The sequence below is a fragment of the Didymella exigua genome (assembly GCF_010094145.1).
Source record: "Didymella exigua CBS 183.55 unplaced genomic scaffold M421scaffold_1, whole genome shotgun sequence".
NCBI classification, from domain to species: Eukaryota; Fungi; Ascomycota; class Dothideomycetes; order Pleosporales; family Didymellaceae; genus Didymella; species Didymella exigua.
Window position 1 is genome coordinate 671,751 of NW_022984775.1, and position 14,878 is coordinate 686,628.

The 14,878-nt window shown below is 54.2% G+C and overlaps 5 protein-coding genes across 5 annotated transcripts; 4 read left to right on the forward strand and 1 right to left on the reverse strand.

Moving 5' to 3' along the window:
• Positions 1 to 113: 113 nt before the first annotated feature.
• Positions 114 to 2,405, forward strand: M421DRAFT_415115 (acyl-CoA dehydrogenase NM domain-like protein). Its single transcript, XM_033590579.1, has 2 exons — positions 114 to 555; positions 608 to 2,405. Exons 1-2 carry the CDS (start codon positions 429 to 431, stop codon positions 2,131 to 2,133), a joined length of 1,653 nt encoding a protein of 550 aa, XP_033454315.1. The 5' UTR covers positions 114 to 428; the 3' UTR covers positions 2,134 to 2,405.
• On the reverse strand, positions 1,866 to 3,460 carry M421DRAFT_415116 (uncharacterized protein; the record flags this gene model as incomplete). Its single annotated transcript, XM_033590580.1, has 2 exons — positions 3,341 to 3,460; positions 1,866 to 3,265 (listed from the first exon to the last, which is right to left on the reverse strand). Coding segments are annotated over exons 1-2 (1,195 nt in total), but the record flags the coding sequence as incomplete, so codon positions are not given.
• A 180-nt stretch (positions 3,461 to 3,640) lies between these two features.
• On the forward strand, positions 3,641 to 4,564 carry M421DRAFT_230 (uncharacterized protein; the record flags this gene model as incomplete). Its single annotated transcript, XM_033588394.1, has 2 exons — positions 3,641 to 3,868; positions 3,920 to 4,564. The coding sequence occupies 2 exons, from the start codon at positions 3,641 to 3,643 to the stop codon at positions 4,562 to 4,564; spliced, it is 873 nt and encodes a 290-aa protein (XP_033454317.1).
• Positions 4,565 to 5,062: 498 nt separating this feature from the next.
• M421DRAFT_415118 (uncharacterized protein) lies at positions 5,063 to 8,166 on the forward strand. The gene is made up of 3 exons (XM_033590581.1): positions 5,063 to 5,614; positions 5,663 to 6,027; positions 6,077 to 8,166. Exons 1-3 carry the CDS (start codon positions 5,467 to 5,469, stop codon positions 7,967 to 7,969), a joined length of 2,406 nt encoding a protein of 801 aa, XP_033454318.1. The 5' UTR covers positions 5,063 to 5,466; the 3' UTR covers positions 7,970 to 8,166.
• Positions 8,167 to 9,758: 1,592 nt separating this feature from the next.
• On the forward strand, positions 9,759 to 12,066 carry M421DRAFT_50338 (C6 zinc finger domain-containing protein; the record flags this gene model as incomplete). The annotated part of the gene is made up of 4 exons (XM_033594815.1): positions 9,759 to 9,808; positions 9,858 to 10,607; positions 10,656 to 11,106; positions 11,368 to 12,066. The coding sequence occupies 4 exons, from the start codon at positions 9,759 to 9,761 to the stop codon at positions 12,064 to 12,066; spliced, it is 1,950 nt and encodes a 649-aa protein (XP_033454319.1).
• Between the last annotated feature and the right edge of the window lie 2,812 nt (positions 12,067 to 14,878).

Here is a 14,878-nt window from a genome sequence, read left to right on the forward strand (position 1 = left end):
CAGTAAGCGACGCGAACAAAATGAAATCGGCTCCGTAGCTCCGACGCATTGTACTCCAGCTAATTGTCAGCGTCTGGCTTGTGAACACCGTGGTGCTGGCCCGTGAACGCATTCGCACAGCCAAAACACGGTACCTCGGCTTCTCCGTCGCATTGACGTCAACCACGTCTCACCTCGAAGCAGCAGGTCAGCCGCTCACGCCGTACCTCAGCCAATGAAAGAGTGCCCATTGCGCTCACGAGATCACGGGCGATACCCCGGAATGCGCCAGATGCGGTTACTTTCATGTGCGTCCCCAGACTCCTTGGCGTTGCATGTGAAAGATGCCGAACACTGGTCGTTTATAGATCCATTACTTTTGTGCGGCTTCCTTTGTCTTGTGACTGTGTCTCCTCTTGTAACCTACTCACTTCTCATTTTACATCAAGATGTCTAAGCGTTTTTCTACCGTCGATGTTGCGGCACACAAGACTGCAGACGATCTGTACATCATTGTTGATGAAGATGTCTACGATTTAACTAAATTCGCAGACGAGCATCCAGGAGGAAAGAAGAGTATCACTCCCCAAATCGACGGCAAGAAATGACAAGAGCTAACCAAGACTAGTTCTTACCCGCGTTGCCGGCAAAGACGCCTCGAAGCAGTTCTGGAAATACCACAATGAGAGCATTCTCAAGAAGTACCAGAAACAACTGCAAGTGGGCTCTTTGGACACTAAAGCCGCGCCTCCCACACCTCCTGCAACACCACCACCGCAGAAGAAAGAGATTGTCCAGCCTGAGGCTGTCTCAGGCGCCGTTGCTCCTCAGCCAACTGAAGCTGCCGCCGAGGAGGCAGAGCCGTTCGACTCTTTTGGAGACCTCATCCCATACGCCGATCCCTCTTGGTACCAGACATACCACTCACCATACTACAACGACACCCATGTAGCTCTCCGCGAGGAAGTACGAGCGTGGGTGGAGGAGAAGATAATGCCCAACGTCACCGAGTGGGACGAGGCAAAGAAGGTCCCGGACGAGATCTACAGAGAGATGGGCGAGCGCGGCTACCTTGCCGGTCTGCTTGGTATCCACTACCCATCACAATACACCGACAAGCGCGTAGCAAGCGTGCCGCCTGAGAAGTGGGATCACTTCCACGAGATGATCCTTACAGACGAGCTGTCTCGCACTGGCAGTGGTGGTCTTGTCTGGAACCTCATTGGTGGTTACGGTATTGGTGCTCCGCCAGTCTTCAAGTTCGCTAAGCCGGAGCTCATCAAGCGCATTGGTCCTGGCCTGCTCAGCGGCGAGAAGCGCATTTGTCTTGCCATCACAGAGCCTGATGCGGGCAGTGACGTCGCAGGACTGACCTGCGAAGCCAAGCTCTCCGAAGACGGAAAGCATTATATTGTCAACGGCGAGAAGAAGTGGATCACCAACGGTATCTGGTCCGACTACTTCACAACCGCCGTCCGCACCTCCGATAAGGGCATGAATGGCGTCTCGGTCCTGCTCATTGAGCGCTCGGCCGGCGGCGTATCAACCCGCAGGATGGACTGCCAGGGCGTCTGGTCATCAGGCACAACCTACATCACCTTCGAAGACGTCAAGGTGCCCGTCGAGAACCTCGTCGGTAAGGAAAACCAGGGCTTCAAGGTCGTCATGACAAACTTCAACCATGAGCGCATCGGCATCGTCATCCAGTCTGTCCGCTTTGCTCGCGTATGCTACGAGGAAAGCGTCAAATATGCACACAAGCGCAAGACCTTCGGCAAGAAGCTAATCGACCACCCTGTCATCCGTCTCAAGCTCGCACATATGGCCCGCCAGATCGAGGCTAGCTACAACTGGCTTGAGAACTTGGTATACCAGTGCCAGCTCATGAGCGAGACAGAAGCCATGCTGAAGCTTGGCGGAGCTATTGCCAGTTTGAAGGCGCAGAGTACGACCACTTTCGAGTTCTGCGCAAGGGAAGCAAGTCAGATTTTTGGCGGGTTGAGTTACAGCCGCGGTGGACAGGGTGCGAAGGTCGAGAGGCTGTACAGGGATGTCAGAGCATATGCTATTCCGGGTGGAAGTGAGGAGATCATGCTTGACCTGAGTATCAGGCAAGCGCTGAGGGTGCATAAGGTTCTGGGTATGAAGTTGTAGGAGGTCGTGCATAGTTGTACATATCCACATTGCCGCGGCGAGTATTTACTTTAATCGTCCCCACTCGGCTTTCAAATCCACGTCTCCGTCTTCGTCCAAGATTTTACCTCTGTCCCACTCCCTACCTTGTCCTTTCTTTGCCCACACCACGTCCTCTTCCAGCGGATCACCGCCTCTCTCCCACTTCTTCACTTGTTCATCCTTGAACCCTGTAGCACGTAGTCGATCCGCACCTTGCTGCTTCCAACGTTCTCGGTCACGTATGACCTCCAGTGCCTCGCCCCAGTCGTCCTCGGCGTCTGAACCGGGTTTCATGTCCATAGAGGGATCGTAATTTGTAGAGAAGCGTGATACGATGCCTAGGGAGTTGCTCTTAAGGGCGCCTCGACCACGCGAGCGGACAGTTGGTTCAGGTAGAGGAGGGAGAGGGCCGACGATGGCTTCAAGAGGGTCTGAGTCAGACGCTGAGCTTTGCGACCGCCGTTTGCTCTTTCGGGAATTTCGAGGGCTCCGTAAAGAGCGTCGAGGGGAACGTCGAGGTGAGCGCGTGCGGTCGCGTGTTCGATATGGCTTGCAGTGAGGTGACCTTGACCTTGATCGTGAAGGGGATTTGGAGTAGGATTTGCACCTTCTTTGATCTCGATCGCGAGGTCTTTTCTCGTCCTCATCACCGCTATAGCCTCGTCGGTGCTCGTCCTCCCGGTGGTTTCTTGATCTTTTCGATTGGTGTGATGTTTGATCTTTCTCGTCAACTTCGCGATGCCTTTTGAGTCTGTGCCTGTCCCTGTTTCGGTCTCTGTGTCGTCTAGACCGCGAACCTGAACGATCATCATGATGCCGCCTACTTCGATCGCTTCTGCCAGCATCTTTGTCATTGGCGTTGACAATCCTCTGACTCGAGCGTTCCCGGGAGTCGGTGTGGTCTGGTCGTGGACTCAGGCGGCCCTCGATCCTCCTCTTAGCCCTATCCACTGCCTCTGTGCGTTCCTTGTCAATACTGCGATTCATCTGCCTGAGTCGCCAGCTTGACTCCTCGGCCTCCTTTGCCAACAGCGCGGCATTGTGATTGTCGGTCTGGCGGATGATGTGTCGCAGGAAGTTCGTATTAGGTTTTGGTGCACCAGCTCTTGGCCTGAGACGGTATTAGTTGCAGCATATAGATATTGAGAGATGTGAAAGCAGCAGGGCTCAGACGCTTCCTACGCACCTCTTGGGGTCGAAGGCATCGAGACCGACCAAGTCGTAGGTCTTAGTCATCTTCTTGGCATCTTGCGCAAGAAGCTTTGCGACGTACTCATCATCGTCGATATCGAATGACATGCTTGCGGTGTAAAAGCGAGTAGTGTTCGAAGCGTAGCCCTCGATGATGGAGGGTCTGACCTAGGCCCAAGACGGTAACTGCCGCGGCTTTCAGCCCTGCAGGCAGGCGCCTTCACGGGCCAAAACAAACATCCCTCCAATATACACGTATCGGTTCGCACAACAGCCTTAGCGAGATAAGCTTAAGATGGTAGCTACGCGCAAGTCTGTGTCTGCTGTGCCTGCACCAGCGTCAGCTCTTGCACAGTTAGAGCAAGAACACGAGCTCAAAATCATTGCCATTACAGAGCCTCTCAAGCCAAAGGATGTTCTTCAGTCCTCGAACAAGCGTAACTCAGGCGCCTCAGTCGACGAGGATGATCAGAACTTTGACACACATCCGGCATCTCTGGAAGCAGACCTGAAGCACTACAAGGTCCGTATGCATGGGCAACCTTACTTGACGCAAGACTGACAGTCACACCAGGAGCTCTTCAGTAAGCTACGCTTCTCCTATGTAGAACAAGTTACGAAAGAGAAATTTTTAAAGAACCTCACGGAAGATCCGCCGCGACTCGTTGAGGCCGCGGAGAACATCGAGAAGGAGAAGAAGGTTCTCGCATTGAAAGCGAGCTTGAAGGAACGCAAACACGAGGTCGCCGAGATACTGAGGCAGCTAGAGGGAAAGGGCAAAGAGCTTGCATTACGTTATGATGCAGTGCAACTGAAACGACAGCAACTTGAGAGCTTGCCCGCGAAGATTGAGGGTTTGGAAGCGAGCCTTGGGCAGTTGAAGGAGGACCAGACGCCCACTTCGAGCAACCCTGAGCTCGGCCTGCCGCTGCCAGAGACATTACGGCTGCTTAATGAGCGGGAGGCAGAACTGGCTGCGCTGAATGCACAAATCGCGCAGCTGCAATCTTCTCTACCGAACCGAGCAAAGGAGCTGGAGAAGTTGGAGCGTGAGCTTAACCCGCTCGAGACACAGAAGCAAGGCACAGTTGCAGCAGCTAGGGAGGCAAGGCGAAGAAAAGAGGAGGGCGGCGGTATCGGCGATGAACTCGAGGAGAAGGGTCGATGGCTCACAGCATCTGAGAAAGCGCTCCGGGAGATGCTGGAGGTGGAGAATTGAGCGTGGGTCTGCAGATCGCCTTGGAGCTCGTTGGGCGTTGATGCTTTTTTCGTGTAGTCACACAGCACAGGCGCCTGGGGTCGATTCGGAGATACCACTAACTTTGGACATGACTAACTGCGACATTCTACCTTTTGGCCCTTTGTCCAATTTCATTCTGTATGCGCAGGCGATGATAAACTGAGTTGCACGACATGAAGCTGCTGGTGATGTCGAGGTTGCTATCCAGCAAGCCCGAACGGCGGTCTGACGTAGATCTGGAGTCCGCCTCACTGCCAGCGCACAGTCCAGAACTCGAAACCGGGAAGACATATCGCAGGGACCATCGTAGCTGATTATAGAGATAGATGCATCGCGATTGGGTGGGACCAGCCACCTCCAGAGCCATTTCTCGTTTAGAGCGAATCAACCTGCCGTTGCTGGGCCAGGGTGGAGTAAACACTCGGTGGGTCTTTCCTCACCAAGCTAGTGAGGTGGTGCAGCTACCCGCTGTCCAGCCTCTCCAATTCTGAGGCAACACGACTACGATTGCGCGCGAAGGAGAACACTGCAGAATTCTCCATCTATTCAGGAATACCAAGGGAACAGCGACACGACTGACGTTCTCTAGAGAGCTGTCCGCAACGCCGGACGAGCTCGTTCACCAAGTTCAGCGTCCAACGAAAATCGATACCACGACCAGCCACCTGAAGGCGAACAACCAAACTATCTTTATGCTGACGGCCTTCACGACGTTACGATTTCCCCGGTTCCACCATCTTTTGCTGGCTTAATCGCGCGTTGTTTGATTCTAGTCCCTGCATCATCACTACCTTGACCTTCTAGGTTTCCCGCGCATACATCCATATCTGCGTCATCACTCCGACCGACTTGGAGACCAATCTCGAGGGACAACCACCACCATGTCGGACCAAGGGCTCTCTCCTCCCGGGAGCAGCGTCTATTCCTCTGACTCCATGTATGTCGGTGACGGAACATGGGATTCAGAGCGCAACACCTTCCTGCTGCCCAACCTGATGGGTATCAACTTCGACACCATGCGCTACAATGGTAAGTGTATCAGGCAGAAGGCTGGAGAGACGTTGCTGACTTACTCAGGCATGGGCAATCGCTTTCGCAACATGGCTGGCTACAAGCCCCTCGTCACTGCCCACGGTGTTCTTGCCGCCATCACCTTCCTCTTCGTCGTACCAGGAGCCGTCTTCATGGCTCGATTCTATCACCGTAACCCACGACTCGCCCTGCGCGTACACATCTGGCTCCAGATCGTGACGCTACTGCTTGCGACCGCGCTTATCGTGCTTGGGTTTCAAGCTGTTGGCCTCGAGAGATCCTTGACGAACCCACATCATGGCATTGGTGTAGCTCTGTATGCTCTTGTAGTTGTACAGGTCTTGGGAGGGTCTATTATACATCGCCTTGAGAAAGGCAAGGAGCGCTTCAAGATACCACTGAAGCTTATCGTACGTCTATGTATTGTGTCTAATTGCTTACTTCTACTGACTTGTACAGCTACACCAATGGATCGGTCGCATCGTACTCCTCCTTGGTATTGCGCAAATCCCACTCGGACTGACGCTCTATGGTTCCCCCAAGGTGCTATTTATTCTGTTTGCAGTCTGGGCGTTCTTGCTTCTGATCGTCTACTTCGTGCTTTCCTACAGAAACCAACCTGAGATGGGATTTGATGACAATACGACCTACATCACCGAACGCACTGCTAGCACCAGGAGCCGAAGAAGTCGCGGTGGTCGTGGCCTTGGAGCTCTCGCGACCGCAGGCGCAGCAGGTGCTGGACTTGCGGCACTGGCATCAAGAAACAGATCGCACAGCCGCAGTCGAAGCCGACGCCGTGGTGATGATACCACAGTGTTGAGCTCCCGCCCCGACTCACGTTCGCGAGTGACCCAATCGCAGTTCACCGAGTCATATCTAAGCGATGAAAAGTACAATGACAAGCGCAAGGGCTCTTCTTGGAAGGACAAACTTCTCGGTGCTGGAGCCGCCGTAGGAGGCACTTTTGCTATAAAGTCTCTTTTCGGCAAGAAGAAGGACAACAGGCGGGCCTACACCGAAACATCGACTGGCAGCGACATTAGCTACGGCCGCCCATTGGGTCAATCTGAAGTTACTCAGACCGATCTGAGTCGCCTGGAGGAAGGAAGAGCGCCTGACTCACCAGCAAGGAATCAAGACTGGCGCCGTGTCGAAGAAAGGGAAGCAGCTCAGGCAGCTGCCATGGGCGCAAGCCCCATGCGCGGCCACCGTCCAGCAAGAAGCGGTGGATCTATCGACTCATTCGACAGCCGTACTAGCTTCAACGACCACCCAGACTCCCATCCCCTAAGAGAGGAATCGTCATACGGGGTTAAGGATGGCATCATGACCCTTGGAGCGATTGGATTTCTTAAGCACACGTGGAACAAGCGCAAGAACAGGAAAGAAGACGCTCGCATTGAGGAGATGAAGCAACAAGACATCGAGGAGGAGAAGATGGCCCGTGCAAACAGCAACCGCAGACGATTCACTGGTGATGGTGCACCGCCTCGGAGACACAATGGCCCTCCATCAACCGTCTATTCTGAGACCGAGATCTCCGGCATAACGCCCTCTGTGGCAAGGCCCCACGGTGGTGTTCCACCCCCAATGCCACCCATGACATCATCTGCCGGTCCATCTGTTCTACGTCCCGCTGATAACACCGTTCTGTCTGACTCTGGCTCTGAGGCTTACATGTCTCCTGGTGGTCGTTCGCATCGTCGTCACCGCAGCTCTGCAGGCGCTGCCGCTCTCGCTGGCGGCGCAGCGGCTGCAGCAGCCTCATCTGGGTCGCCATCAAGACGCAGGAACAGTCGGGATGAGAGCGTTGTCTCTCCTCCTGTATCAGTGAAGGTCAAGATGCACAATGACGGTCGACATGTCACACTTCGCCGTCTGAATGAGGAAGAGGCGGCAGCAGAACGGGACGCCCGGAGACGGGAACGACAACGGAGAAACCGCAATGGGAGCATGTCCTCCTTGAGTCAACTCGACGGAGATCGATGGCGTAGAACCGAGGCTCTTGAGGCACAGCAGGCGGCAGAGATGGTACAGGCGCAAGGATTGCCTCTCCCACCGCAATCTGGGGCGCCTCTACAGATGCCAGAGCCTTACATCCCACCACCTCCGCCCGGCCCTCCTCCAAACTTCGGTAGTAACAACCAGAGGCCGCCAACGCACATGAACCTACCCCCACCTCCACCAATCCCTGCGGATGCTAGCATCTTGAGCAGCCCTCAGGGCACCCAAGTATACGGTACGGAGACAGACGTCAGCAACTATGACTCAAACAGAAGGCGAAGAAGGGCCGAGAGGGCTCAAGCGAAACAAGCTAGGTCGGGTGGGAGCCGAGTAGAGTTCTCTTGATGTCATGTTGATGTTGACGTTGATAATTAAACCAGAGCGTTGCATGGAGGTATTTTTGTGCATTTCAAGGCGTCCCTTATCACACGGAGTATGAACAGGTGGACCATTAGCATGGGAGTTCCCCAACGTAGATACTTTCAGTATGGTGTATAAATATCCCATGTTCACCGATGGGCGTTCCGCGGAGCTGATCCCTGTGATCTTCAACTTCAAGTTAGACGAAGGATGTGGCACGCACTACTCAAGCACATCACTGTGTACATTCACCCACCGCCCTGATTCTCAAGTTGCGACACCACAGATATACTGTACGTCTCCCAGCGGCGTACTTTGTCGCCTCGCATATGCTGCAGTAGTGGTAGCTTCTGTTTAACAGCCCTCCCGCTTTGTGATATGTGGCGCGTAAGGCCTAGACATGGCGTGACACCTCACTCAGGAACACTTTCCGGACCACTCTTATTCGACTGCTCAACACCGCGTCGCCATCATGTTCGTCGTTATCGGCAGCATCTCGGGACCCTGGGTGCCTCCAGCCGGCGGATGAGTCCGCAAAAGGGCCTTTAGGAGGACGTCAAGAAGATATAAGCAGTATGTCGCTGTGCTGATGGTGTGGAGTAGCAGCTCAGCACCTCAGATACCTCGAAACTCGATGTCTGCCATAAAACCACAATGCAACAACTGCAGGACCCCGTGACGGAAAAGGCGGCGTATGATGCAATCACCTCGCACCGCCGCTCAAGGTCACATCCTGACCACCCAGATGCACCCACGAAGGGACTGAGCCTCGCGCCTACCGCACTCCTCTCGAAGGAGAAGGAAGTCCTGCTGCGCTCTGCGCCCTTTTACCTTGCCTGCTGCATAGGTCTATGGGAACACGCACCAGCAACAATGACGACATAGCGAAACACACTGTCCGGCGATTACCTAGGATTGCAACCACGGCCAACTGCCAGTTCAGGGCAGCGACAATATGGGGAGGACCCTGGGAAGCGAGTGGTGCGTTGGCGGCAGAACTATGTGAAGTGTCCGCAAGGTAGATCGAGGAGCGATGAATCAGACGGCAGCAGAGCCGAAGTGTGCTGCCCGCCCTCGACTTTGCTGCCCAGGCAGTCGACAACAAAGCGCCCGCAAAATGCACGAAAACTGCATGCGAGGGCGCGCACTGGGCAGTCAGGCTGGGCTGCGCTCTCGCGGTTAACCTGCCAAAAGCGCTTCGACTTCCCTGCCCACTGGGTTGCTGCCAGCAGTGCGGGAGATTATCGGAGCCATTAGCAGAGCTCCCGCAGCGCTGGAAGGAACCGCCGTGCCATCCTTGCCATCCTTGACCATTACTCAAACCGAGCGGTCAGCCTGGGAGTCGTCGTCAGGCTGTTCCAGCCCAGCAGACCGCCCAAGCTCGCTTTCTGGCAAGCGGGTGGAAAGCGTTTGACCTACCCTGCAGATACATCCTGTCCCCGGCGCTGGTCCCAGGGGGTCTCGGATCGACCTCCATCGCCTGCCATTGGACTCGCGTACAACAAGCCCCATCCCTGCAACGCAGCGGTAGTCACTAGCGCAAGGTCTATTACATGCGGCTTTGACGCTTGGTCGTTCTGTTGTCCTGGTTCAATCGGGTGCGAATGGGCGCTCTCTGAATCTCTCCAGTATGATGACACAAGGACCATGCGAAAACATCTCCCCGGACCACAGAGCAACGTACTGAACATACATAGTCCCATTGGACCCGCCCACCCACCAAACTACACCCACGCCGAGGACGACTCTTCGTCCACTAGCCCTCGACAACACCATGGCCTCCACCACCACCACCATAGCCCCCGTCAAGCGCGCCTGCGACAGGTGTGTACGATGCTGTCACCATCGTAGACCACGACTAACCCTGCTGTAGCTGCCATCGAAGGAAAGTCAAGTGCATAGGAGAGGGTACCAGCCCGTGCAAGAACTGTGTCTCTGCAGGCCTGGCCTGCACATATAATGCTATCCCACAGAAAAAGGGACCCAAGGGTAGCCGCGCCAAAGTCCTTTCAGAACTACGTGAGAATCAACGAAATGCACAGCTAGCTTCTGGCTTTCCACAAGAGCTTGGTCACGATGGACGGCCGCTATCTTCACAGAATGTTCGGACACCAGGCCTTCTGCCGCTCGCCCTTGTCGAGAGCTGTATGGAGTTCTTCTTCATCAATGTCTATCCTTCACAGCCCGTCCTCAACCGACGGAGGGCGCAGGAAGCTGTTGTCAACATGGACCGTTCCATCGAAGCCTACTCCATGATCGTCGCCCTGTGTGCATACGTTATAATCCATGCAAACATGGAGATCCAGCCTAATCTTCTCGAACGTCATGAGATGGCTCAAATGAACAACGTTCAATTCGGTCATATCCTCCTGGAAGAATCCGTTCGCGTACGGAGAGGATATGACTATCGCGAGAACCCTACACCTTTCACCGTTCTCACGTCATGGCTATACCATGGTTGCTACTTCGGATTGGCCAAGGAGAACACAGCATGGACGTATCTCCGCGAAGCCACAACACAAGCACAGCTTCTCGGCATGCATGATGAGGAGACATACAAGCACGACCCGCTTGATAGTTCACGCAAACGAGTCCTTTACTGGCTGCTCTTCATGGCTGAAAGGTACCATTGCCTCCGACAAGCACGAGTCGCAGCTGACCCCGATTCCAGGACACATGCCATTCACAAGCGCCGGCCAATTACTCTGCACCCGTCTATCCACCTCCCTACTTTAGACGATGTGCCTTCAGATCGACCAGTCGCTGTCGGCCTTGAGCTGATGATCAATCTTTACAAAACCATCGACGACACATTTGTTAACCTCTGGAACCGAGTACACGGCCACACCAATCCTCAGTGGATGGCACAACTGCAGACGCAGCTCTCCGAGGCAGTTCCCGCGTATCTCGAGTGCACTGAAGCACAGGCCGTTGAGATCCGCGTTACTCAGCAATGGTTGCGAGCAATGGTCTGGCAACTGTGCCTCAATCATGGGGTCGTGGCCAGCGTGAGCCAGGACACTTCCATGACCTTCAAATTTCCGATTCAAATTTCGAGAGATCTTCTGACCATGACACACCAATTTTCGCAACCGGCCATGGAGGTACACGGCGTTGGACTGGTGAGTGCCACTACAGATTCCACCTCACACTTTGCTCCATTCCATTCCTTCTGCACATTCAGACCCCTGCCCGTTCCGATTGTGCCATCCCTGTTACAAGGTGCATCAGCACGGACCTTTTCAACGTCAATCTCTGACGTCCGCTCCTTGGTCCACTAGTCTACACCTTCCTGGTCCGTCCATGCACACGCACTTAGCAACTCTTTACCGTTTCGAGCTTGACACGCTTTCAATACGAGTTTTGGGCTAACACAACTGCAGATCGAAAAGCTGTTCGATATCGCTTGCTGCCTGACTGACGTGGTTGCTTGCACGTCGTTCTCGCCAGACGCTTTTGCTCTGGGCCCACGAGATTATGTCTCTCGCTTCTTGACGCTCATTCAGACGCTGCGCGGTGGCCAATCCCGGTATCTGCCACTGCTACTCGCCAAGCTGCAGGAGGTACTGCCCAACCTGCCCCTTCCCCGGTCCCTGAATCTGCCCCAAACGCTCCCTACCTCCTCGATTGGTCTCAGTGGTGGTATGGTGCCTTCAAATGCCGGCGACGAGTACTCAGCTCTTCCTTCTGTCATATCACCACCGTACCCATCGACTGAGTTGATTCGCAGGCTAGCGACACAGAGTGGGGCCCAGCTGCCGTTCAGTACGTCTCAGCAGCCCATGGTTCCAGCTCCCAGCTCCCATATTGAAGACATGTCTATCTATGATTCTACTCACAGCACATCGCATTCCTCTGGGTCTGCGCCTAGGAGCAACTCGGCGACGCCAGGGCCATACGAACCATCTATGTCACAAGCGCGCGCGCAGATTGTTGGCCATCCCTCTGCTCAGCTCCCTACGACCCTGCCTCAACATACCCACCTACAATCACACAACATCGGTGTAAATCCTACCGCTTACGACCACCGGTTCAATGTTCAGGGTTTCCCAGTGGATCCTGCGATGATGTTCAAGCAATAGGCATGGACGGCGGACATCAATACCCGGCTGGACGTCGCTCGGTAACACAAAATTTTAAGTTGTGTGGCACAGCAGCCGGAATCCTGTCCAGCCAACTCCAACCAATCACGACCACAGTCTCGTAAGAGCCAGGCTTCCGAAGACCGCACCTCGCATTCACAGAATCCCATCTGAATCCTCAGGATTCAATAGGCGAAATCCGCCAGGGTTCTGATGATTCATGAGGAGCACTTCGCGGATCTGTGACACTAAGCATATTCTCGGCGTTGGACAATGGTTCCACTTGCAGCATTTGAGCACAGCGTTTTTAGACGCGCCATTGCGGACATAGTTGTTCCGCTGCCACCAGGAGTTGGGAGTTTAGTTGCGCCCTGTCAGGAGCAATTGTCGGTTGAAGATCGATTTTGCAGATTACAGCTAGCGAAATACCACCACATGGCTGCAACTATTTGGCGCATCAAAGCGCCCAGGCAGATCAATAGATTTACTATACATTGAATGAATTACAAACGTAACGGCTCGGATTCGCAGCTAGATTCCACCAAATTTGGCATATTGTCAACACTCAAAAAACGGTCGCACGGTGCAAATGACGGACATGTGGTAGGGCGATATTACTTTCCAGTTTACGTGGGGAAGCAACTAGCGTTCGAACTATTTCACATGGTGAATGTAAGATCGTCAAAGGGTACGGCTCACACACGGGCCCTGCATGTCGCAAGGCTGGTGCTCATTCCGGATCACCAGACCAAGAGAAGCCTGCCAGGGACGTTCCATGTTTAGGCACATTGAGCATCGGTTGCACAGACTAGGTCGCGACTTTACAGCTTACGGATCCATGTCTGTGGTGAGGGTAGTGCAACGGGTGGGAATAACGACGCTTGCAAACACGAGTTGATCTGAAGTGATGCTTGTAGTTCTTGGGTAGCTGCTATGGCCAAGGAAGGATACAATCTGCATTCGATCGCGAATCCTGGTCTTCCGCACGCCCCGAGCATCGACGTCGACTCCAAGATACGCGCACTATATGTACCTAGACTGCACGGCTGAGAGTGAGGCGCACAGCCTACTCCCAAGAGGTAGCGCACGGCGAAGAAGACTGCATGCAAAGGATAAAGCCTGCACTCAGTGCATGCAATCGTGATGACTTCGCAAAGTGCACACATATTGCTCGTAGCTCTATGACCGCTACCACCATTCTGCGTTGAACAAATTCCCAAACACAACCTGCGTGATGAAACATGGATGCACCATCTGCAGTATCATGCAAATCGCCGTACAACGGCCACCCGCCAGGACCTGTCATGCAATCGTTTGCCAATCTGACCCCTTGCCCAGAGCTTACTAGTAATTCTTCGTCTAGGGCAGTGCGACAAGCTTCCTGTTACGGGTCCTACGCCAAACATCCCGGCGAACGTTTTGATGCATTTGGGTTCGGGGGGACCGTCGTTGGCTACGCTTCATCTTTGGGGGGTCGGCCCGCCTCATGCTGGATGTCTCGAGTTAAGGTTCAGAGCGCTACAATGTCGCCGTTCATTCGCAACACTTGCCCTCCGACTTGATATCTTGATGCGCGAAGGATCGTTGACAAACGGGGTGTCCCATGTGGACTGCAGTATTATGGAAGTCGCATTCCATTCTTGAACAAGCATGGGCAGGTGTGAGATGCTGGGGTTGGCACGGCCTCGCTGAATGCGGAATGATGTGTGTTTGATTGGCCTTTTAATGCGCGAAGGACTACTGACGGAATACATATCCGCTTAGACTACCAACGAGAGCTTCGCTTTCGCGCGGGAAGGCTGAGATTACCGCGCGCTCGGGTGCTTACACCATCACTCTCGCAATCATGGTCGTTCGCATCTGCGGGTAGTCGGATATTCCTTTTCTGATTTCGTGGCTTTCCGCCCTCGCTACAACAGCGAACCGCAATGTAGCCCATGCAATGCATGACATTTGAACACGGCCCTCCACGCTTCACCGAATGTGGAAACTCACGCAGCTCGTAAAGGTCTTGCGACTCGCGACTCGCAAGCGCGTTAGCTCCTCACGTGCCGTACTTGTCGATCCTCAGCGGTGTGGCGACTATCGCGCCGTCCCTCCAGGAGGTTTTTTCCGCGAGTGCATCCTTCTGGAACGCGTATCCCGGCAGAAGCTTATGGACGTGAGAAGTGTTAATCGGACCGGTGTCAAACGCCTTCAAACGCCGTGCTGCCCCAGTGCCCTGATGCTGTCGATTTTAGATCTCCTCTCGCGGCTGCTAGAGCCTCCAAGGATTCAGTGGTTTGACTTTAGCTGCGTCTGATACCATCTGGCCGGGATCGCGATGTTGCGATCCCGCCAATTGTCATAATTCATGTGTCTTGCAATCTTGCAACACCGGTTGCATTCAGCATAGTGCCATGTTCGCGAGCCAAGCGACCTAGGCGGGAGCAGCGTCAGAACCAATGGGATCTGGTGCAGATGACGGGGTGCGAGTCTCGGACCATTCCGAATAGTGGGTTCCTTGTTTTGTCGCATTGGCATCGCAGCGAACTCAGAACTGGGCAGTTATTACTACTGACAGACTCTTAGTCCTGGTTCTCACGTCGCTGACGTTGACGATAATAGAAAGGCTTAGGTCGGATTCCAGCGGGAACCAAACGCTCCTTGAGTACCTATGTAGGAGGTACCAAACAACGGTAGTGTACCACTGTAGTCCCATATGTCTAGGATGCTGATGCCTCGATCCTCCTTGCTAGAGCGAGTTATTTTCCGCCTACAGTACTTTGCGACGTTGCTACATCGCTTTTTGGTAGTTGCCTTCTAGAATGGG

What these genes read in the sequence shown, in the direction of transcription:
- M421DRAFT_415115 (XM_033590579.1), top strand. Translation starts at nt 429, where the DNA reads ATGTCTAAGCGTTTTTCTACCGTCGATGTTGCGGCACACAAGACTGCA. An exon ending in GCATCCAGGAGGAAAGAAGA is followed by an intron (nt 556 to 607) that starts GTATCACTCCCC and finishes AACCAAGACTAG; the next exon opens with TTCTTACCCGCGTTGCCGGC.
- M421DRAFT_415118 (XM_033590581.1), top strand. Translation starts at nt 5,467, where the DNA reads ATGTCGGACCAAGGGCTCTCTCCTCCCGGGAGCAGCGTCTATTCCTCT. An exon ending in CGACACCATGCGCTACAATG is followed by an intron (nt 5,615 to 5,662) that starts GTAAGTGTATCA and finishes TGACTTACTCAG; the next exon opens with GCATGGGCAATCGCTTTCGC. An exon ending in AGATACCACTGAAGCTTATC is followed by an intron (nt 6,028 to 6,076) that starts GTACGTCTATGT and finishes TGACTTGTACAG; the next exon opens with CTACACCAATGGATCGGTCG.